Raw genomic sequence first — 23,745 nt, 5'->3', positions numbered from 1 at the left:
CATCATTTGTTCCAGACTCGGGGCCTGATCTTGCCCCCAATCTTAGCACTAAGCGCAAGCGTTAAGGAGGGGGCGTGTCCAGGTCGGGCTGTACTTCACTGCTGGAGGTTGGGATGGTACAAGTATATATATGGTGACGGCATCTGAACCAATCTGTGACCACTTTGGCATTTAGAAGCACTGCCAGTGTGGGTAATGTTGAGTGTGGGAAGGGTTCTGTATGAGTACAATAACACAGCTCCGGAGCCCCACGATGCAAGTATGCACCAGCAGAAGTACCAGGAATATAGAATTTTATATGGGCCATGACAGAACTCAGTGGGTTTGTGAAATGAGTTACCTCCGTAGAGTGGCTGGGTTCTTGCTTAGAAATAGGGTTAGGAGCTTGGTCACATGGGAGGAGCTTGGAGTAGAGCAGGTGCTCCTCCATGTCGAGAGGAGCCAGCCAGCTGAGGTGGCTCGGGCAGATGCCCCTGCTTAGGCTGCTGCATGACCTGGCCACGGATAAATGGATTAATATAATAATGAAATGAATAAATATTAAAAATGTATATTAAATGAATCTATCAATAGAGTTTGAATTTAGAGCAACTGGTTACATTAAATTAAATAAACATACATTACCCAGCTTAATTAATATTGCAAATATTGAAAATGGAGTAAGCTGGCTAAAAAAGTCATTCTGGGACATTTTATAATTTATATTCTAGATTATATAGTTTAATTATATCAGCCAGCTCAATACTGTGTATGTGTAATTATATAATTCTATCCAGCATTGATAAAAAGAAATAAAGTCTTGAATAGGACATGTCTGCGTAGGGAGTGGACCCATAAATGACACCACATGCTACTGCTATTTTTATATTTACCCCAGAAAATTCAGGCACAATTTGAATGATGACTTTCCTCTGTGTAGAGCTTGTTTGCACTTAAAATGAGAGTGCAGAGTACAATTAGAGGACAGCAGAGGCCAAAACTAAAGAGCCTTAGCTTCTCAATGAGTACAGCCATTTGTTTGTGCTCCAAAGGGTTCAGAAACAGATTCTGTTTGAACTGAGAGTCTGAAACACTAAGGATATTAGTAAAGGAGTTAGTGAAAATTTTTTCTTTGTTACATAATTCCATATATGCTACATCATATATTTGATGTCTTCTGTATGCATACAAAATATTTATATACAGTATATTTGGTCCCCAAAGATCATTTCAACAACCTAATGCATATGAAAGACACAGCACTGAACTATGACGTTGATTGGGGATTGAGGGACAGGTATACCCTACAATAAAAGCATTTTCAAAGGCGTTCATTTGTTCAGTGTACAGTGTGTAGATGCTTTTTACTGTCATTTTCCCACAGGAGTCAATGAATATGAAGAAAAGCCTTGCTTTAACAAATATGACTTTTTTTCGTCCAGCACAGTTTTATATTAATGGGTTTTATGATTTTCCATATGGCACTTATTTTTATATTTTTATGTGTTTTGTTTATATAGTGACTGTCTTTGGAAATGTGGTTCTTCTCTTGATTATTTTGCTGGTCAGAACTCTCCATACGCCCAAATACATGATTGTGTTTAACCTGGCTGTGACAGACCTGTGCGGTAGCACTGCTCTTATTCCCAAACTCTTGGACACCTTTCTGTTTGAAAACAGATTCCTCTCCTATGAGGCGTGTCTTAGTTACATGTTTTTTGTGTTGTTTTTTGGCAGTGTTCAGTCCTGGACACTTGTAACAATGTCTTTTGACAGGTTTATTGCTATTTGCTTCCCTTTACACTACCACAGTGTTGTGTCTAAACGAGTTATTGCAGCATTACTCACTTTTGTTTGGCTTTTAGCTCTTGGAGTAATAGCACCTCTGGCTGGCCTTATTGATCGTCTGTCCTTTTGTAAAACTGTGGTTCTTCAGAGTTTTTACTGTGACAATGGCCCTGTGTATCGTATTGCATGTAACAGCTATTTCATAAACAACCAAGTTGGCATTTTTAGTTCTGTTATAATGCTTTTGGTTCCTTTGGCTCTTGTAGGTTGTAGTTATGTCTGTATTACATTTGCACTAAAGAGGATTGCCTCTGGAGGAGAGCGTCTTAAATCTTTTAAAACCTGTACATCTCACTTAATACTTGTGGCTATATTTTTTATTCCAGTCATTACCACAAATATAGCGGTACATTTCCCAAACTTTCACCCAAATACAAGGATGATCAACTCAGCTTTGACTCACACAGTGCCAGCCCTGTTAAACCCTTTTATTTACTCTCTCAAGACGGAGGAGATACTCACTGCCATTAAAAGGATCTGGAGGAGAAGCAGACCACGGCACAAAGAGACATTAATGTGATAATCAATCAAAACTTTGGGGGAATCGAACTGTCCTCTGCTCGAGTGAAGGATGGACCAAATGCAGAAAACAAATGGTTAAACTACTGTCTCTGTTAATGTCATATGTGAATGAGGAAAGAGGATGTCTGCACATTGTGGTTGCTGAATGGCTTGTTAGGGACTTTAATGATTTGTGTCTCTCTTAAGAATAGAAATGCAGCATAACACAGTGGCTTCAAAAAGACAACTGTTAATTTTAACATTATGGGCCCTCTCTTGCCCTCGATCTTCGCACTAGTGCTAGCTTTAAGGAGGGGCATGTCCAGGTCGGACTGTACTTCACTGCCAGATGCTGGAGTGGGACAGTACAAGTATATAGCAAAAACGTCTCAACTTTCAACTTTCAACTTCAACTCTCAACCACTCTGTGACCGCTGTAGCATTTAAATGCACTGCCAGTGTGGGTAATGTCTGCAATCTTTGCCTCATTACCAGACAACAGAGTTGTGGAAAAAATTATATATGGGTACAATAAACTAGCTCCGAAGCCCCATGATGCAAGTACGCACCAGTAGAGGTGCTAGGAATATAGAATTTTGGTTGGGCTGTTTGAACTGTTTGAACCCAGAACTGTCTGGGTTTGTGTTCTGAACACTGCAGGTCCACCCCTGTAAGCCCATGCATGCGCACACACGTCAACCTTTTTGGTTTTCTTTGCATTCCACTGGACAGAGCAGGATGCGCAGGTGCTCATGTGCATTATACATCTTTTGATATGCTGTACAAAGCTCTAATGACCACTACTGAGCAGCACAAATGAGATGTGCATCTGCTCTGCTGTCACAGCCCCAAGCTGTCAGATGGCTGATGGTAGCCTACCTAGGGTGACCAAACGTCCGTTTTTCCCCGGACATGTCCATATTTTGTGTCCTGTCGTGGGCGTCCAGGTTTTTTTTTAATAAAGTGATGCAAATGTCCGGGTTTTCAGTACCGTTCATTAAACTGAGCATCTCTCGTAGTTCTCTGTGACTCAGAAGGAGTGAGACAAAAACAGTCGGTCAGCCTGCAAGATACCGAAGCGCAAAAGCGCATTTAACAGTGACTTGTACAAGAAATTCTCTGTTTCCCATCCCAGTTGGGACAAGTGGGAGGCCATGTGCACAGGTTGCGAGGTGAGAGTACAGTCCCTTATCGCGGGGGTTACGTTCTAAAAATAACAGGCAATAGGTGAAATCCACGAAGTAGTCAACTATATATTTTACAATTATTATATCTGTTTTAAGGCTGTAAAACCCCTCACCACACACTTTATACACTTTTCTCAGACAGGGCAGGTGCAACCCTTTTTACATCCTTCTTAAAACTTATTTCTGCTGTCGTCCTTTTTTTTTTTTTTTTTTTTTTCCCCCCAAGTATTTTTTATTAATTTTCAGACAATAAAAATTCCATCTGAACAACTGACCACGTTAACACAGGTCAACATATAACCAATAATAATAATAATAATAATAATAATAATAATAATAAAATAAATAAATAAAATACAATAAAGATAATGATAATAATAATAACAAATAACAAATTCCACACTCTCACACACTCATACACATTCACACATTCACTATGCAATACTTGCACAATACAATCCATCAATCGCAGGTGAGTCTTTGATTTATATTTGGTGACCATATGTACTTAAAACGAATAAAATAAAATATAAATAAATATATGTATACATATACATACACACAACAATAATAAAAATAAATAAATAGATAAATAAAAATAAATAGAAATATATTAATTAAAAATTAGTAGAGAAACATGAATAAATAAATGGGTATAATATATATAAAAAGTAATAATACTAAAATAAAAATAAATAAATAATAATAATTAATAAACAATAAAATGAGAGAGGTAAATAATAATACTAAAATAAAATTGTAATAACTACAACAATAACAACAACATTTATGACAATAAATAAAAATCTGTTTTTGTTACTGCTATCATCATCACTGTCAATGCTGGACAACAACAATAACAATATTATTCTATATATATATATATATATATATACACATATATACCTACACATACATCACTTCTACTTTTTGGATATAATATTTCAATAAGGTTCCCATAATTTCACAAAGTCTTTTCGTTTTCCCTTTGCTATAAATGTCAATCTTTCAAGGCCGACACATTCTGAAATTTCCTTAACCCACTGTTTTGTTGAGGGGGCTTCAATGTTTTTCCAGTTTAAGGCGATGGTTCTTCTTGCATGTAGTAGTCCAGAGTCCAATAATTTTGCTTGCTTTTTCATCTGTAATAAACCTTCCGGATATATTCCCAATACACAAAGTTTTGCACACACAGTCTGCTCCACTCCACCTGATATCCAGGCACGACACACCTCTTGTTTAGAGCTCCATGCCCCACAACTGCACTAGTGCTAAGATCAAGGGCAAGACATGACCCTACAACTTAATTTTATTATTTGCATCAAAGCATTCTATTGGATCACCAGCATCTACAGCACAGACATTGGAATGTCATTCATGTTGTGTTGACAGATATGTAAATGTGATTACAATAATAATTAATATAGTATTACAGAGATGTACGCCTCACCTGTAGAGGGCAACGTAACATAAAATAGGGGAACTTGAGTGATAGATAGAGAGTTAATACCATTGTAATGTAGCTATGTGAAAAACTGCATTGTCGGCATTAAACGTTATTGAAGATTCATCTAGCCTTCGTTTGTTCTACACCACCAACATAACAATTCAGGCTTGAGAAAAGTAGTAGGATGGTGACAAAGAGAGGGAAGGTAGTCCACACAGAAGGGGTCTCACTCCCAAAAGGAACAATAGCAGACATTGAGGAAAGTTACAAGTACCTCGGCATCCCTTGATAAGAGGCGACAAAAAGTGAGGCAAGTCCTAAGAAGTCAGCTCAATGGCTAGAACAGTCCCAGGCAATAAACAGCTACACCCTGCTAGTGATCAGATACCCAGCATGGATCATAAGCTGGCCATAGGAGGAGATACAAACCACATGTTGAGACACAAAAGCTCCTGACCATCCCAAACTGGAAGGAAGGAGGCCAAGGACTAGTGAGTGAGAGCCACTGTCTGGGATGGGACATCGAAGCTCTAGTACATCAAGGACAAAGCTGATGACCAGATGACATACTGTTACATTTGGGCACCGTTTTGTTTTATCCTGTATTTCGATTTTTTGTTTGCCCTGGTGAATGTCTTGTTTTTGTTAGTTATTTTATGTAGGGATAGTTTTTGGGTTGTGTAATCATTAGAGTAGGGACAGCGGTACGCTGGCAGCTTCTACGGGCCTGTATAAGGTTGACCTGTCCAGCGCACCGTCCTTATTTTATGTTGCTTGTTTCCTTCGGTAAATTTCGAAACATAACTGAAGTGGATGATATCAAGAAATCCTACCAAAGACTAGAGAAGGATGGTCTGAAGGACAGCACAGTGGCACACATCCTGCTGCACAGGAGCAGGCCCTGAGCACCAGAGCAATCGAGGCCCACATCTACCACACCAGACAAAACCTACAGTGTAGGCTGTGCAAAGAGGCCCCTGAGACAGTCCAGCACATCACTGCAGGGTGTAAGATGCTGGCAGAAAAAGCATACATGGAGCAACATAATCAAGTGTACAGACATAACCAAGTGTACAGACCATACACATACCATAGTGTACAGAAACATTTGTGCAGAGTATGGCCTGGAGACCCCAGGGTCAAGGTGAAAAGACCTTCAAAGATTGTGGAGAATGGCTGCGCCAAGATTCTGAGGCACTTCCAGATACAGAGTGACAGAATGGTGATGGCGAACCAACTAGAAACAGTGGTGGTGGCAGAACAAAGCCATGGAGGTGGACATTGCAATACTAAATGATGGGAGCGTATGAAAAAGGAACAAGAGAAACTAGAGTTTCTAGAGCAGGGATGGGCAAACTACAGCCCGGGGGCCATATGCGGCCCTTTAAACCTTTTAATCCGGCCCACCGAACTTGAATAAATAATAATAATAAACCTTGTTAATGTTTTATTTTTCCTGCATTTCCAGCGTTTCCCAGTAGACGGCGCACTATATATACATTGAGGTGCGGCGGCTTCTGTTGGCCGCAATGCTTTATGGGAAAGTATTGACAGGAGTCATTTTCAGGCGGTGTATTCGGACCATGAATGAGGTAGAAGTGTTCAAGACATAAGACTGTATTAATTCTTAAATAAGTGTGTATAAATTAAACTCTAGTGTTTCGCTATGTTCGCCTTAGAAAATATGACATATGAAGTTAAGGCACTGTAAGTTCTCCAAATGATGGTGTTAGTTGTATAACATATTACCCCATGATATGATTTATAGAGATGTGAACACCTGCTATATACCTAATGGGAGGGCCGTGAGGGCCGTAAGAGCCAGTGTCAAGCCCATGGATCTATTAAAATAACTGGATACAGTATTGCTGCTTGTAGCTGCCTCAAGTTGACGTAGTGGCCACTCATTGGTACTACAGTCGAAAAAATCCCATGGGCCGAGAGATGATTTTTTTCATAGAGCGCAATGTAATCACAAACGTGCTCGTGTTCGGCTGACAGGGCACCTACAACTTTCAAAAATGTCGGATTTTGTGGCGATTTTTACCTATTTTTAGATCATGCACTTTTTCTCAGCTCAAAATCCTTCAGTTGTCTTAACAAACGCTTTATAACCATTAGCTTCGGATACGCTCTGCTTCACTCTAGCTCCTCTCGCTCTGATTGGTCAAAGCGATCACGTGATACACGAGCCCGCGTATCGTGCGTGCGTTCGCGTGCATTCGCGTGTGCCCGCGGGAGAAAAGAGCACTACTGCGCATGTTCGGTCGGCCCACAGCCACCGGAAGTATTGATTGAGTATTGCGCATGCTCGGTCGGCCCACAGCCACCGGAAGTATTGATTGAGTATTGCGGTTAAAGTATTGATTGACCAATCAGAGCGAGAGGAGCTAGAGCGGAGCAGGAGCTAACGAATATAAAGTGTTTTTTTAAGACAACTGAAGGATTTTGAGCGAGAAAAAGTTTATGATCTAAAATTAGGTAAAAATCGCCAACAAATCCGATATTTTTGAAAGCTGTAGGTGACCTGTCAGACGAACACGAGCAATTTGTGATCACATTGCCTCCATGAGAAAAATCTTGTCTCGGCCCATGGGATTTTTTCTGCTGAAGTTCCAGCCAGCTACGACAACTGGAGGCAGCTACAAGCAGCAATACTGTATCCAGTTATTTAGTGCCCGGTGACCTTATGCCGCCATTCAAATTGACCCACAGAACTTGACCAAATTACAATAAATAAACCTTACTGCTGTTTTATCTTTCTTGCATTTCCGGCGTTTCCCGGTAGATGGCGCACTATATATAATTGAGGTGCGGCGACTTTTGTTGGCCGCAATGCTTTATGGGAAAGTATTGACAGGAGTCATTTCGGGCGGTGTATTCGGACCATGAATGAGGTAGAAGTGTTCAAGACATAAGGCTGCACTATTTCCGCTCTTAACTATGTGAAGCAAAGGCATGAATCTCATACTCGCTGTATTAGGAAGTCCTAAAGGTTTGGTGAGTCTGTATGTCAGTATAGGCTCTGTGTCGTCTAAGTGCTTGGGATACATGTTTGCCTTTGATGTACAGTGGGGCAGACCTCATTATACTTCTCATGAGTTCTTACATGTCTAGAAGTTGCAGCGCATAGTGCAGAATACGTCCTACATGAGAGTAAATACGAGTGCAATGGAGCCAGGCTCTGAACACGTCATGTCCCGTCTTCTGTCCGGCCCTTCAGTCAAATTTTAGAAACCTATGTGGCCCCCGAGCCAAAAAGTTTGCCCACCCCTGTTCTAGAGCCTGGAAAGCTTCAGTAGTGCCCATGGTCATCAGAGCACTCAGGGCTATAACCCCCAAGCTGGAGAAGTGGCAACATCAGATCTTAGGAAAAACATCAGACATCTCGGTCCAAAAAACTGTATAACAGCAAAAATACTGTGCAGAACTCTAAAGCTCCCAGGCCTCTGGTAGAGGGGCCGACTTGGATATATATATATGTGTGTGTGTGTGTGTTTATAGTGGCATTCATTGCTTATTGTTTACTTTGATTCCCATTAACATAAGCAGTGTACTGTGTGAGCTAATCTTCCTGAGGTTTGTCTTTTCTTTACACTGTTAGACATACAGCACTTTACCCCTAGGGGATAATCATGTATAGTGTATTGTGTATTGTATATTTTGGATGGTAATCTCTTTGCAGGAATGCAGGATGTGGAGAGGTTTTGCCTGCAGGAGTATATGCAATGGTGGATCAGCGTCAGGGGAGTATGTGGTGTGTATTTAACCTCATGTGTCATCAGCGGTCTTCACTTGTCTCTTCACTCAAGCTGTTTCTGGGAACTGGGATTTTGAACATGGAGGAAGAGTCTTTACTTAATATGACTTTTGTCCATCCTGCTCAATTTTATATTAATGGGTTTTATGATTTTCCCCATGGCACTTATTTTTATATTTTTATGTGTTTTGTTTATATACTGACTGTCTTTGGAAATGTGGTTCTTCTTCTGATTATTTTGCTGGTCAGAACTCTCCATACGCCCAGATACATGATTGTGTTTAACTTGGCTGTGACAGATCTGTGCGGCAGCACTGCTCTTATTCCCAAACTCTTGGACACCTTTCTGTTTGAAAACAGATACATCTCCTATGAGGCATGTCTTAGTTACATGTTTTTTGTGTTGACTTTTGGCAGCATGCAGTCCTGGACACTTGTGACAATGGCATATGACAGGTTTATAGCTATATGCTTACCTTTATACTATCACAGTGTGGTGACTAAACCAGCTGTGGCACTGGCACTCTTATTTGTTTGGCTCCTAGTTTTTGGTGTAATAGGAAGTGTAGCTGGCCTCATAAATCGTCTCTCATTTTGTAAGTCTTTGGTCATTCAGAGCTTTTACTGTGATCATGCATCCATGTATCGTCTTGCCTGTAATAGTGCATTAGTAAACCAAAGATTTGCTGTCTTTGGTGGGGCTATTATGTTCATTTTTCCTTTAGTTTTAATAGGCTGCAGTTATGTAAGTATAGCTGTTGCACTGAGGAGAACTGGATCTAGTAGAAACCGATTTAAAACTATTAAAACATGCTCTTCCCATCTAATACTTGTTGCCATATTTTTTATTCCTCTTGTGGGCACAAATGTAGCTGTTTACTTCCCAAACTTCCACCCAAATACTAGAATGATCAACTCTACTTTGTCACAGACATTTCCATCTATGCTGAACCCTTTTATATACTCTCTGAAGACTGATGAGATCCTGACCGCCATTAAAACCATTTGCAGGACATACAGACCTAGGAGAAAGAACTAGCACAATGGTGAATGAGAGTACTTACAGTGTGGGCTATTTGTAGGTATGTAATTTGCAATCCCCTTCAAGTTTGAAGGTCTTTATTTATTATTAAAGACAATTTATTTAATGAAAAATATTTACATTTTCTGATCCTGGGAAAAGGTGATATATATATATATATATATATATATATATATATATATATATATCACCTTTTCCCAAAGTGATGCCCCAAAAAAAATAAAGAAACAAAAACAATTATAAAATACTGCATGAGAAGAATTAAATAAATAGGTGTAAATTAAGGCAAGGCAAGGCAAGGCAAGTTTATTTGTATAGCACAATTCGTACACAAAGTAATTCAAAGTGCTTTACAGAATAAGAAATATCATAATAAAAACAAATCAAAACATAAATAATCATGAAGATTAAAATTTAAAAAAGAGAGACATAAATTGGAGAGAAGAGTGCGGAATGAAAACCTTTCAGTTATATGCACAGTTAAACAGAAATGTTTTGAGCCTGGATTTAAACAGCGTCACAGAAGAGTCTGTCTCACATGTTCAGGAAGACTGTTCCAGGTTTTAGCTGCATGAACCTGAAACGCTGACTCCCCTTGTTTAGTCCTGACTCTGGGCACCAGCAGGAGGTGGTCCCTGAGGTCCTCAGAGTGCGAGATGGTTCATATGACACTAACATGTCACAGATGTACTTTGGTGCTCGGCCATGGAGAGACTTGTACACAAGCAGAGCTGCTTTAAAGTCTATTCTCTGAGGCACAGGAAGCCAGTGCAGAGACCTGAGCACAGGACTTATGTGCTTGTACTTCCTAGTTCGAGTAAGGACCCGAGCTGCAGCGTTCTGGATGTTCTGCAGCGTCTCACAGCTCGTTTTGAGAGACCAGTGAGCAGAACATTACAGTAGTCTAACCTACTGGAGACAAACGCATGGATAAGTTTCTCCAAGTCTGCTTTAGACAGTAAACCTTTGATTTTTGCTATGTTTTTTAGATGGTAAAAGGCTGCAGATGTTATTGATTTTATGTGACTGTTAAAGTTCAAGTCTGAGTCCATTATTACCCCTAGATTTCTTGCCTGATTTGAAGGTTTTAGAGCGAGAGACTGGAGGTGACTGCTGACACTGTCCCTTTGTTTCTGTGGACCAAACACTATGACTTCAGTCTTGTCAGAGTTTAGCTGGAGAAAGTTGTTTTGCATCCACACACTGATCTGTTGGATGCAGTGACCAAGTGAGTCCACTGGTCCATAGTCTCCTGCTGCCAGAGAGAGACGTAGATCTGAGTGTCATCTGCATAATTGTGGTAGGACACATTATTGCTGCTTATTAACTGGCCTAATGGCAGCATGTAGAGATTGAACAACAGGGGGCCCAGGATTGACCCCTGAGGCTCCCCACAGGTCAGGGCCATGTGATCTGAGACACAGTTTCCAATTTCAACAAAATATTTCCTGTCTTCTAGATAGGGCTTGAACCAGTTTAGTACAGTACCAGAGATGCCCACCCAGTCCTCCAGTCTCTGTAAGAGGATCCCATGATCGACAGTGTCAAAAGCAGCACTCAGATCTAACAGGATCAAGACTGAGACTTTGCCTGCATCAGTGTTCAGGCGGATGTCATTTGTCACCTTGATAAGAGCAGTCTCAGTGCTGTGGTGGGCTCTAAAACCTGACTGGAAAACATCAAAGGAGTTGTTCATTTGGAGAAAGTTCGTAAGCTGTTGGTAAACAGCTTTTTCAAGGACTTTAGAAATCTAGTGGGTAACATGTCCAGGCAGCAAGTAGATGAACTCAGACTGGTAACGATCTCTAAAACAGTTTTGTCAGTTACAGGTGCAAAGTGATTCAGCTCTAAGTGTCTCTGTGGCTGCATGCTTGTTATTTGTGTTGTGGAATTGATGGCATTTTTGATGCCCTGAACTTTGTCATTAAAGAAAACTGCAAACTCATTACATTTAGATGTGGAAATTAGTTCTAGTGGCAGTGGAGCTGGAGGGTTTGTTAATCTGTTCACTGTTGCAAACAGGATACGAGAGTTGTTACTGCAATTACCAATAATGTCCGAAAAATACTTCTCTCTTGTTTTACTCAAAGTGTAGTTGTACATATGCATTGTTCCTCTGTAAATCTCATAATGAACCTGGAGGTTTGACTTGCGCCATTTCCGCTCAGCCTTCCGGCACTCCCTTTTCTGTGCTCTGACTGAGTCATCATTCCTCCACGGAGCTTTTTGCCTATCTTTAACCATTTTAACCTTTATCGGGGCGATGGCATCCAGAACATTCATAAATTAATGTATACATGTATCTGTGTGATGTATCAGTGTAGCCTATAAGGCCTAACAACAATTGTAGATTCATTTAAATGTGTTATGCATTTTAATGATTAAATTTAAAAATATTATTGAATAAAGTCAAATATTATAATAAAAATGTCTCATTAATTACGTAATGTCATGTGAACACAAGTAGCATTTCCTCATGAGGTCTCAGGTGAACGTGTGCGTCACTCCTAGATAAATATGTGTATATAAACCCCATGACTTTGACTTGGCTTTAGTAAATGCAAATCTGCAAATTCAACTCTATGGACATGGAAAACAGTACTTTACTACATGTTCGTCCAGCAAAATTTTATATCAACGGATTTTTTTCCTTTCCACAGGGAACATATTTCTACATTTTCATGTGGTTTGTTTATCTAGCAACTGTTTTTGGAAATATTGTTCTTCTCCTGATAATTTTGCTGGTCAGAGCTCTCCATACACCCAAATACATGGTTGTGTTTAACCTGGCTCTCACAGACCTGTGCGGCAGCACTTCTCTTATACCTAAACTTTTGGACACATTTCTGTTTGAAAACAGATATATTGAATTCAAAGCTTGTCTTAGTTATATGTTTTTTGTGTTGTTTTTTAGCAGCATGCAGTCCTGGACACTGGCCATCATGTCTTTTGACAGGTTTATAGCTATATGCTTCCCTTTACAGTACCACAGTGTAGTAACTAAACCAGTAGTAGTGTTGATGCTGCTGTTTGTTTGGCTCATATCTCTGTGTATACTGGGAACTGTAGTTGGCCTCATTGATCATCTGTCCTTCTGTAAATCTTTGGTCATTCAGAGTTATTACTGTGATCATGAATCATTGTATCATATAGCATGTAACAGTGCATTAGTAAACCAACAGTTTGTCATGTTTGGGGGTGTTGTAATATTTTTGATTCCCCTGTCTTTAATAGGGTGCAGTTATGTGAATATAGCGATTGTTCTGAAGAAGACTTCTGTTGGAGCCCGTGTAAAAGCTATAAAAACCTGCACATCTCACCTGATGCTTGTGGCTATCTTTTTCATTCCTCTTATTACTGCAAAAACTGCTGTTCATCTTCCTAATTTTAATCCAAATACTCGCATGACTAACTTTGTTTTATCACAAACAATACCATCCTTATTGAACCCATTTGTGTACTCTTTAAAGACAGAGGAGATGCGAAATGTCATCAAACATATTTGTGGAAGATGTAAACCTAAGATAATACAGTAATAACATATTTCTTTCCGACCAAGCAGTTAAAGGCAAATATGTGATACTCATCAGCTCTTTACAATGTATTTAATTCTGTTGGTCTTGGGTGTATGTGTATGTAAATGTTCTTTATTGTATGCCAGTATAGTTTCTAAAGATCACAGCTCTATTGCTGAAAAGTTCACTATTCAAATACTGAATAAAGTATCATTCTTTTAAAAAAAGTACTTTTTGATTTCATTGTTACTAATATCGGTAATGGTAGATACAAAAATGTCCTCAGTAATGGAGACTATTATCGATGAGCACTCTCATATTCTCTCATATATATTCCATACTTGGATCCTGTAGGCCTCTTTGCTTTTCCTAGTACTGCTCCTACTGACTGTCTGATGTTTTCCTGAGAGCTGCTGTTGCCACCAGATACAATTTGAACATTCTGTATTCAAATCAAATATAGCTTTTACTAGTGGCAAATGTAATGCTTATACATTCTTAACAACAAAAACAGCTAACATAGGCTAAACTGTTTATGTTATAATTTGGTATAATCAGAAAGCAAAATGAGCCTCACATGAGTCTCTAATTTGAGTTGTCAGGGCTCTCTCTAATTTGAATCCTTAAACCTAAAGCAGCTCAATGAGTGAAAGGTTCTGAGTTTCAAATGAACCATCCATACTGATAAAATACTTGTATTTGTCCTGTATGTGCACTTTAACTATGTAAACTAGAAAGAGTGACTGTGGACAGTGACAGTGTCAAAACCCCAGAGCCTGGTCTCAAACTGTGACCTTGACTTTCCAGGATGTGAGATGTAACTACTACACTACAGCTTACCAGGGCATAATGAACCCTCAAAACTTTGGAGGAAGTTTCTCTGCTCACATAATCATGCTTAACTAGTGCTGTGAACAACATGGCTCAAATGCAAGTTAACAGCAGATTACCTACTGACCTGCTGAGTCTGGTGACATCTACTCATGCAGCAGTTACAGAGAGTCAGCTGTGGAAATCTGTATGAAGGTCTGATGGGGTAAGATAGCATAGATTTAAAAGGATGAACAGTGAAAGATAAATGAAGTTAAGGTCTTATGAAGTGTTAATCTTGATTGAAAGATTTAAAGGTTAAAAACGGCTATAGTTAAATCGTTATGTAGAAGTGTAAATGGTAAGAAAAAGGGAAAATTCAGAAGCAAATTTTAACAGTGTGATGTCCTCACACAGTCACTCAATGAATTCCACTTTGAACACCAGAAGGCATATTTTTTTATTTTTTGCTTTTGCTGTGAACTGTGGAATAGTATATCGCAGGTTCAGACCTTAGAGGAGATAAATGATACACTGGGTACTAGTACTGCAGCTAGTTTTGGGGGAAAATTATTATTGATGTCTTTATTTTTATAACAAAATAGGAGCAAGGAGGAGTCAGTGGAGCAGGTGAGGGAGGGGCAGGTGTGTGTGAGCAGACACAGGTGAGGGAGGGGCAGGTGTGTGTGAGCAGACACAGGTGAGGGAGGGGCAGGTGTGTGTGAGCAGACACAGGTGAGGGAGGGGCAGGTGTGTGTGAGCAGACACAGGTGAGGGAGGGGCAGGTGTGTGTGAGCAGACACAGGTGAGGGAGGGGCAGGTCTGTGTGAGCAGACACAGGTGAGGGAGGGGCAGGTGTGTGTGAGTAGACACAGGTGAGGGAGGGTTAGCAGGTTAACATGTTTGTGCATTCTGTACTGATATATATTTTTTATACCCGTATTATTGTGTTACTCTCAGTGACTCAATAGATTAGTGACCGCACAGTTGAAAGGCTGTGTGTCATTTGGTGAGAAAGGTCAGAAAGATCAGGCCAGTGATTTACACTTGTGTGTAACAGTAGTGTGTCTTGAAGTATTACTAGGTGTTCCTTGAAAAAATGATCAATTTGAGTAAACTGACCCTCACATGGATTTGACTGTATAACTGACCATTTTGGAATGACCTGAGTGACTTCTGACCCACAAATCAAGACAAAACTGTTGTCATAACCAAGTGTGAGAAACAGACACAGTGGCATGGATAATATTTGCTACATTTAGGGGTGTCAAATTATCGCGTTAATTGCGATTAATTAATTACAGTCATATTTAGTGCGTTATATTTTTTAATCGCGTTAATCTCATTTTTAATCTCTAACTTTACTGTTTCTGTATGCGAGTTGCTTTATTATAAAACCTGTTTTTATGTGTTGTTGGGACAACAACAACAACACACACACACACAAAAACACATTTATAATTTTTTTTTATTTCGGTAATTCCACTCATTGCCGGAAACCCACACAAAACGCGCGCAGTAACAGCGATGTAAACATTATGTTAACGCTGGCGGCGTCAGTCGCACAATGGACGAAGTCGAAGAGCCAGTAGAACAGAGTCAGCAGCGCACAGGTAAAAACACATTCATGTCTTGGAAATTCTTCTCCCGACGTGAAATATAAAAGAAAATAACAAATATAAAATCGCCTACAACTTAAATGTCACTGGTGAAAACAACCTGCATAGACTCATGATGTCTGCACTACTGTCCTATAGTGACCTGCCACATGAGGGGACACGCACACAACACACACAAACACACACCTTCATCATCGTCATCAACCTGAGAACGCGCGGACCACGTTTCCTTCCGTAGTTACTGCGCGGACACCGACGTGCTCCCGTGAGCCGCGTGTGGATCGAGTTTTCTCGCGTACGCGGCGTAAACCGCGCTTCCTCCTGTGCGCCTCTAAACCAGAACTAACACCAAGACTAAAACCAGGACTAATCCAGTCCAGGACTAAACCAGGACTAAACCAGTCCAGGACTAAACCAGGACTAAACCAGAACTAAAACCAGAACTAAAACCAGGTCTAAACCAGGTCTAAACCAGGTCTAAACCAGGACTAAACCAGAACTAACACCAGGACTAAAACAGGATTAATCCATTCCAGGACTAAACTAGGACTAAAGCAGGTCTAAACCAGGACTAAAACCAGTGATCTCATATATAAAGCATTTCTCTATCAATAATATTTTTTAATATGGTTAAGGAAAGACTGGACTTTTTATTGTTTTTAAGTAGACAAAAGTTATTATGTTCAGATTTCCTAGTCTTTGCTGCTTTACAGCAAAAAGTTTCTTATTCATGGAGACTTGGGCTCAACAGCCAATTTGGAGAGATTTGTTAAACAATAAATTACTTTATAAAGTCACTTTTTTTTAATCTATATCAGTCTTTTGATCTGCCACAATAATGTAATAATGAATTTAAATGAAAATACCTCAAGTTGAAGGCTTTTCTCAGCAATTTTTAGGTGAGATTAAAATGAGATTAATTAGATTAATTAATTACAGATCATAATTAATTAATCTCTAAATTGTTTTAATCGCATGACAGCACTAGCTACATTATACATTTTTTTCTAAAAGGTGCATTTTTGTATATTTGGTATTATATTAAAAGGTGGTGTGTTGAGGAAACTGTGACTCAAGTAAGGCTGAAAAACACTGAATTAGGCTACATATAGATAAGACCAAATGTTAGCATCATCCTCTTGATGCCTGAATTATTTTAACTAGATTTTTGCAGGTTATAGGAGGCCTAAGACAAACTAAACTGCTACATATGTTTATTTTGACTGAACCTTCCTGATGTTGGGAACGAAGACCAGTTATATAAGGCACATTTTCACTTTTCACAAGTATGAAGTTTTGCTTTTGTCAATGAGGTGCAGCTCCCATTCAAACTGACTCAATGTTAAATGAACTCTTTAAAATGATTCACTGGAAGCAGATTAACATCTTAGAAAAAACAGTGGTGGAATAACTTCACCACGTTAGTTGAGGCCTAATTGGGTTTCGTTGCACCATGTTCAGTGTGATTATACTATGTTTTTAAAACTATAAGTTAGCTCTGAATCTGCATGGGCTGTTTGCCTGAATGATCATGTGACATTGCCTGTCATCATTGTAGCGTGAAGAGGAGGCCTATATAAACATCTTGACTGCTCATGTCAGTAAACAAACTGTGCTCTTTGACTACACTGACTGATTATGAACATAGAAGAGACTAACTCATCTTTTGTTCGCCCTGCACTATTTTACATCAACGGGTTTTATAACTTTGCTAATGGTAGATATTATTACATTTTCCTCTGTTTTGTTTATATAATGACTGTCTTTGGAAATGTGGTTCTTCTCCTGATTATTTTGCTGGTCCGAGCTCTTCATACACCCAAATACATGATAGTGTTTAACCTGGCTGTGACAGACCTTTGCGGCAGCACTGCTCTTACCCCAAAACTCTTGGACACCTTTCTGTTTGACAGGAGATACATCTCCTATGAGGCGTGCCTTAGTTACATGTTTTTTGTGTTGTTTTTTGGCAGCATGCAGTCCTGGACACTTGCTGTAATGGCATTTGACAGGTTTATTGCTATATGCTTCCCTTTTCATTACCACAGTATAGTAACTAAATCAGCTGTCTCGGGGATGCTGCTGTTTGTCTGGTTGCTGGCTTTCATCATCATGGGAACTGTGGTGGGCCTCGTCAGCCGCCTCTCTTTTTGTGCGTCTGTGGTAGTGCAGAGTTTTTACTGTGACCATGCTCCAGTGTATCGTCTCGCATGTAGCAGCACAGTAGTAAATCAGAGGCTCGCCCTGTTTGGTGGGATCATTATTTTCTTGGTTCCTCTGGCTCTGATTGGGTGCAGTTATTTGAGTATTTCTTTTGCACTAAAAAGGATTGCCAATGGAGGAGAGCGCCTTAAAGCTCTCAAGACCTGCACGTCCCACTTAATGCTAGTGGCCATATTTTTTATACCGCTTACTACCACAAACATAGCTATCTATTTCCCAAACTTTCACCCAAACACGCGAATGATCAACTCTACGTTGACACACACAGTGCCATCTCTACTGAATCCTTTTATCTACTCTCTTAAGACTGAGGAGGTGCTAACGGTCATTGAAAAGATCTGTAACAAATTTAAACCTTGCAGAAAAAAGTAGTATAATTAATTGTACATATTATTTACAGAGAAAATGTAAAAAATGTAATAAATGTCCCCTAGTGCTTTCTTGGGTGTGTCTTGTTGTCTGGCAAACATACAAATTAGCCAAGCTATAAAAAGTCAATTTAGGCTACATTTAGCATATTTGCATATATTATTTTAAAAATCATCAGTCACATAGCCTACATTTATTAACATGTACTTGAGCACCTAGAATCTTAGTGTTCACATACATTTCCAGTTTGTAACAGAGAAGCCTTTTCTAAATATTGTCATAACTGTTAGTTTTTAATGCTGGCATATCTGTTCCACCTCTGCACATTGTCATGTTTGAAACTAAAACTCACAAAAAATTAATAAAGAACATATACATTTTTTGTACATCAATTGTTGATCTAGACTTTTTCTTATCCCATGTTTGGTTGCACCTATTACACATAATTGCACTGTGCAGGCTAACAGGGCTTCAACGACATGAAGTTACATTTACGGCTATCTGGTTCCCTCTAGTGGCCATTATATGAAATGTTCAAAACACGCATCGACAAAACGTGTTAATTGCCAGCCCATCCAGAGTAGGGACCCATGTTTTTCTGTGTTCTTTAATGTAATACTACCACAATGAAACAAACAAATAAACAAACAAAAGTTGCATACTGTGCTTTAACATATGAAAGTCAAACATGAGTGTATTGCATAACTATATAATGTAACATTAAGCTGTTTTTGTCACCCTAACCAGATACATATTTACAGCGATAACTGATACCTAGCCAATAAGATCTCATTAATAAATATCAGAGACAATGCACATTGTACTGTGCCTTGCAGGAAATAAAATTGTCACAGTGAGGGTATGGAATTTTTATTTCACATTTCATAAACATGATTTATCCATGTCCCCACACATGCTCAGTTGAAATATTGCTGCATACAAATGCATGATTGTATGACACAATATTGATTTATTCTTAATTACGGAACCTCTGTACATGATGTCCACAGCTGTTTAGATTTGTAGTTGTCATCCTATCAGAAAGCAGAATGAGCCCCCCTGAGTTTCTCAATTGGGATGCCAGTTTTTTTTAATTTTAATTTTTTTTATTACATATCCCACTTGGAAATAAACATAAAAGGACTCTGTCTCTCTAATCCTCACTACCGAAACCCCAGCACCTGCAGCCAGTCATTTATGAGTGCTAGTGCAGCATCAGCCTCTGCAGCTCAGTGAGTTTATTCTGGAGGACTGGCCTGTCCATACACTGAGAAGGAGAAAACTGTTCTCTATATGCAGGTTAAGGCACCGCAACATTCCATACCTTATGATTTGCAGTAACCAATATATATATATACATTTCCATCCATCCATCCATTTTCGTCCGTTTATCCGGGGCCGGGTCGCGGGGGCAGCAGCCTAAGCATCCGGAACAGATGCCCGAGCCACCTCAACTGGCTCCTCTCGACGTGGAGGAGGTATATACATTTCCATAAACAATTAACATTGTGTCATACATTAGAGAATAGATTTTTAACCCAATTTTTCAGGAAACCCACCAAAATATCATATGAGAAGCAAGCTATAATGAATTATTATAATCCTCTCTTATCTATTAAAAATTAAATAACTAAATAAGCAATTCTCACCACAATAAGCCTGTGGTTTGGTTATGGAACCAGTGGGGCTAATGTCTGCGTAAATGAACCCTATTTTGCTTCATTCTATATATACATGGTATTTAAAAGTCACAGTTCTGCCATAAAAATTACCATTCTTTCCTCCATTACATTGTATATTTACACTAAATTGATATTGCTTTTATTGCCCAAATCTTCTGTTTCCTCACAATAGCTTTAAACCTTACTTTGATCTCTTTAGTTTTCAGTGAGTAAACAATCGGATTCAAACAAGGTGCGACACAGGAAGCCAGTGACAAACACAAAACCCGGTGGTCTGGGTGAATCCCTCCAAAATAAAAGCCATAAATATAAATTATGAAAAGAGGGAGGTAAAAAATACCCACTAGTATGACATGCTCCACACATGTACTTAAAGTTTTGATTCTTCTAACAACAGACTTCATATTGAACACTGTTATTATTATGGAAATATAAGTCATGACGATGAAGAGAAATGGTAAAACGAGCAATAGAATTGACAAAAGAGATGCTGTATAAAAGTGTACTGAATAATCGTTACATGACAACCTATACACAGGGCTGTAATCACAAAAGTAGCTAAAAACTGTAAGCGACCTACAAAAAGACAGCCAAGTAATTATACCCACTGCAAAGGCGACAATTCCTATGAATAGAGACCACGTTACTGCCACGATAAAGGACATGGACTTCAGTGTGTTCACAGAGTTTTGTTGCATAGGAAAGCATATGGCAACCAATCTGTCATAGGCGAGAATAGCAAGAGCACAGGACTCCAAAGACACAAATGTGTAATAGGTGTACATTTGGACCAAGCAAAGGTTAAATGGGATAAAATTGTCTTTGACTAGGAATATTTTGATCATACTAGGGATAATGCATGTACTTAGGATTAAGTCAATAATGGCAAGGTTAACCACTGCTAAGAATTTTGGAGTTCGCAAAGCACTGTTGAAGACTATGACATAAATCACCAGACCATTAAAAAGTACAGTTACAGCATAAACAAAAGCTAAAAAGATAAAGTAGATACTGATCAGAGGTAAAGTCTGGAAACCAATTATGTAAAAACCAGGCGGGTGGAGAAGGACAGAATTGTTCCAAGTAGTTCGAAGATAAGACATAGCCGGAGTCCACTGGGCTCACATGTGAGGCCTGTGTAAGAGAAAATGTAGATTATTAGAAAGTTATAACCAATTATAACTATAGGACATCTAAAAACTCAAACAAGTAGTAGAAACCCTACATTTATCTCAATCTGAATGAGATATTACTACATATTTTAGACTAATCTAAATTGATTAGTTGAACATATTGAGATCAATATTCTCAGAAAAAAAAAGAAAGTAGTAAAAATTTGCTGTTTCAGTTGTTTCATTTGTTCAGCACAAGTGGATACTTCCAGTTAAACACCATACATTATTTTGTAGCAGTACTGAAAGTGTCTGCTAAAATGACAAGGGTAAATTATAGCAGGCATCACATTTAAACAAATAAAAAATAGGTGCAGTTCACTTTTAAATTCAACAACTGACATAACTACACATTCAACAAAATTATTTTAGATGCATACATTATACAGTAGAACATACAAGCAGACAGACATAGACACACAGAACATGAGTGGAATAAGCAATGTAATTAAAAACTGTTGTGAATGGAGCAAAGTGGTTATACTGCACCTGGTCGAGCATCAGGCAACGTCTGGACTGCTGCATGTCGAGTAAAGATGCTGGAGTTATACTTTCCCACAAACCTCCAGGGACAAGGACTTCAGCTCATTATATCAAAGAAACTCCTAATTACAGATTTTAAGTCAAATAAACAATTGTTGTTAAATCTTTGGTAAGTGTCATTAAATCTTCGGTAAGCTTCATCATTAAAGTTATCTGGCAGCCATTTCAGTAGACAGTTTGATTAAATTAAATTACATTATAAAACAGTGTTATTACATGTCAGATAATCTAGGCATTGACATTTACAAAAAGAAAGAACACATTAATAATTCAAACTATTTATTGGGAAAGACATTGAACTGCAGTGCAATGTTCATAAATGTGACCCCAAGCATGTGCTGCTTTCCATGTAGCACATGATCATAAGATATTCCACAGCAACAACTCACTGAGGCCAGAATGGAGAATATCTAAAAGCATGTATCCTTAGACTGTTGCAATTAAGAGTCTCAGTAGAAACCAACACAAGTGTGTAGGTTCAGTTGAATACACATCCAAGTAGCAGTGCTCTTTTTAGCTGGTAGTAGTTTGTGTGTCTTTGGAAAGCTGTTTTTTCAGTTGTTCTTTCCGAGCCTGCTGAAAACTGGACATACAGTCTTTAAAGGTCTGGACCTGTTTCTGACACAATCTCCAGTCTTGGTGCTCAGCCATACACTCCTGCACCGCATAGTGCTGTTCTCCACAGCCGGTGCGGGTGATCATCTGCTCCACCGGGTCATCCTCATCATCCTCCGGTCGGCTGCGGCGGCTGTGTGCAGGAGGTGACTCCATCAAGGACGCACTCAGGAATCTAAAAATCACAATGATGTTACAGGGTGAATGTTTTTTCCATTGTAGTAATTAAAATATATTTAAATAAATCTTTTTTTTTTTTTTTAAACAAAAATAATGGCACAATTGTGTAACTGCAGTATGTAAGTTACTTGTTGTAGTTCCAGATATGGAGTTGTATAGGACACTACTTACGTCTAAAGAAATGATTAAACAGTAATAACAGTTAAAAGTATTTTAATGAAAACACACACACATGCACAAACAAAATGAGTGAAAGTCAAACAGAGAAATGGTTCACTTTTCTGCTCTGAGTGCAACTACTGAAATGTGCTGCATCTATGAAAAGAAACAGAACGCAAAAGGCACCAAGTAAAGAGTAAGTAAATAACTCATTTAATCAACACTGTTTACTGCATTGTGGTTACAAAATAACTGTGATATAACCAGCTGCTCTTCAAAAGGAAGGATATTTTTAATGCTTATTTTATATTTATGAGACTAATCTGAACTCGGCCACGAAAACCTGGAACTGGTTTGTTCAAGAGCACAGCGACTCACTGTGTGTAGTAAAATGACTGTATCACTAAATAAAACCAAAAATGGTCTTGGAGCCGTAATGGATTACCTTTTACTTGTTTTCAGCGACAATGAAGCAAAAATAATCCAAAATGTCTTTCAAACTTCAAGTAACAAGGAGCAAAAACACACGGGGGGCGCATTTCTAAGCAGGACGAGCGCGCAACCGATAAATAATTCCGTCGACACAACGTTCCTCTCCCAAAAGGTCCGGTTTACGGTCCGCTCATATGAAAACGTGTATTACACTGTATTACATAATAATGATTTGATTAGTTGGAAATGTAATAGGGAAAGCTACATCTTTCCAGGAAAACTGAGCCTACAGATTCTTACAGGCCCACTCATTATCTTAAGACTCTTTGCAATTAAGCAATTAAATAGATTAATGATCCAAATCATAATAAACCCAAATCCGTCCCTTCTGAAATAGAACAACTGGAGACAGTGGCTAATGGCTTTGAACACATTTAACAACTTTAACCTAATTAGGCTCCTTCAATAAACAACCAGTGCAATTCAAGCTACTTGGTAAATACATCACTCTGCAACTTATTCAGATACATTCAGCACATTTAACATCATCACTCGGATGTGATTTTGAAGAAACCACTTAAAATGTGCAATTGTGCGTAGGATATATATATTTTTTATTTTTTAATTGGACAGTGTTCTGTTGGGTTGTAAGTATGAAGACA

At 38.9% G+C, this 23,745-nt stretch overlaps 6 protein-coding genes across 6 annotated transcripts; 4 read left to right on the top strand and 2 right to left on the bottom strand.

Moving 5' to 3' along the window:
• The first annotated feature begins 1,369 nt into the window (after positions 1-1,369).
• LOC110158522 (olfactory receptor 1-like) lies at positions 1,370-2,347 on the top strand. Its single transcript, XM_020923029.2, has one exon. The coding sequence runs from the start codon at positions 1,370-1,372 to the stop codon at positions 2,345-2,347; it is 978 nt and encodes a 325-aa protein (XP_020778688.2).
• A 3,648-nt stretch (positions 2,348-5,995) lies between these two features.
• LOC110158523 (olfactory receptor 1496-like) lies at positions 5,996-9,761 on the top strand. Its single transcript, XM_020923030.2, has 3 exons — positions 5,996-6,236; positions 8,648-8,703; positions 8,748-9,761. Exons 1-3 carry the CDS (start codon positions 5,996-5,998, stop codon positions 9,759-9,761), a joined length of 1,311 nt encoding a protein of 436 aa, XP_020778689.2.
• A 2,591-nt stretch (positions 9,762-12,352) lies between these two features.
• On the top strand, positions 12,353-13,300 carry LOC110158524 (olfactory receptor 1-like). The gene has a single exon (XM_020923031.1). The coding sequence runs from the start codon at positions 12,353-12,355 to the stop codon at positions 13,298-13,300; it is 948 nt and encodes a 315-aa protein (XP_020778690.1).
• Positions 13,301-17,346: 4,046 nt separating this feature from the next.
• LOC110158525 (olfactory receptor 1-like) lies at positions 17,347-18,303 on the top strand. The gene has a single exon (XM_055148256.1). The coding sequence runs from the start codon at positions 17,347-17,349 to the stop codon at positions 18,301-18,303; it is 957 nt and encodes a 318-aa protein (XP_055004231.1).
• Positions 18,304-20,104: 1,801 nt separating this feature from the next.
• Positions 20,105-21,085, bottom strand: LOC110158527 (olfactory receptor 2AT4-like). The gene has a single exon (XM_020923032.2). It carries the CDS (start codon positions 21,083-21,085, stop codon positions 20,105-20,107), a length of 981 nt encoding a protein of 326 aa, XP_020778691.1.
• Positions 21,086-21,959: 874 nt separating this feature from the next.
• On the bottom strand, positions 21,960-23,227 carry LOC110158645 (cytochrome c oxidase assembly factor 4 homolog, mitochondrial). The gene is made up of 2 exons (XM_020923158.2): positions 23,097-23,227; positions 21,960-22,487 (listed from the first exon to the last, which is right to left on the bottom strand). Exon 2 carries the CDS (start codon positions 22,466-22,468, stop codon positions 22,211-22,213), a length of 258 nt encoding a protein of 85 aa, XP_020778817.1. The 5' UTR covers positions 22,469-22,487; positions 23,097-23,227; the 3' UTR covers positions 21,960-22,210.
• Between the last annotated feature and the right edge of the window lie 518 nt (positions 23,228-23,745).

Source organism: Boleophthalmus pectinirostris, unplaced genomic scaffold (genome assembly GCF_026225935.1).
Source record: "Boleophthalmus pectinirostris isolate CB_2022bp ecotype Guang Dong unplaced genomic scaffold, ASM2622593v1 HiC_scaffold_12, whole genome shotgun sequence".
NCBI lineage: Eukaryota > Metazoa > Chordata > Actinopteri > Gobiiformes > Gobiidae > Boleophthalmus > Boleophthalmus pectinirostris.
Note: the sequence above shows the minus strand (reverse complement) of the source record. Positions and strands in the feature narration are given on the sequence as shown.

What these genes read in the sequence shown, in the direction of transcription:
- LOC110158527 (XM_020923032.2), bottom strand. Translation starts at nt 21,085, where the DNA reads ATGTCTTATCTTCGAACTACTTGGAACAATTCTGTCCTTCTCCACCCG.
- LOC110158523 (XM_020923030.2), top strand. Translation starts at nt 5,996, where the DNA reads ATGGAGCAACATAATCAAGTGTACAGACATAACCAAGTGTACAGACCA. An exon ending in GGCAGAACAAAGCCATGGAG is followed by an intron (nt 6,237 to 8,647) that starts GTGGACATTGCA and finishes ATCTCTTTGCAG; the next exon opens with GAATGCAGGATGTGGAGAGG. An exon ending in ATATGCAATGGTGGATCAGC is followed by an intron (nt 8,704 to 8,747) that starts GTCAGGGGAGTA and finishes ATGTGTCATCAG; the next exon opens with CGGTCTTCACTTGTCTCTTC.
- LOC110158525 (XM_055148256.1), top strand. Translation starts at nt 17,347, where the DNA reads ATGAACATAGAAGAGACTAACTCATCTTTTGTTCGCCCTGCACTATTT.
- LOC110158522 (XM_020923029.2), top strand. Translation starts at nt 1,370, where the DNA reads ATGAATATGAAGAAAAGCCTTGCTTTAACAAATATGACTTTTTTTCGT.
- LOC110158645 (XM_020923158.2), bottom strand. Translation starts at nt 22,468, where the DNA reads ATGGAGTCACCTCCTGCACACAGCCGCCGCAGCCGACCGGAGGATGAT.
- LOC110158524 (XM_020923031.1), top strand. Translation starts at nt 12,353, where the DNA reads ATGGAAAACAGTACTTTACTACATGTTCGTCCAGCAAAATTTTATATC.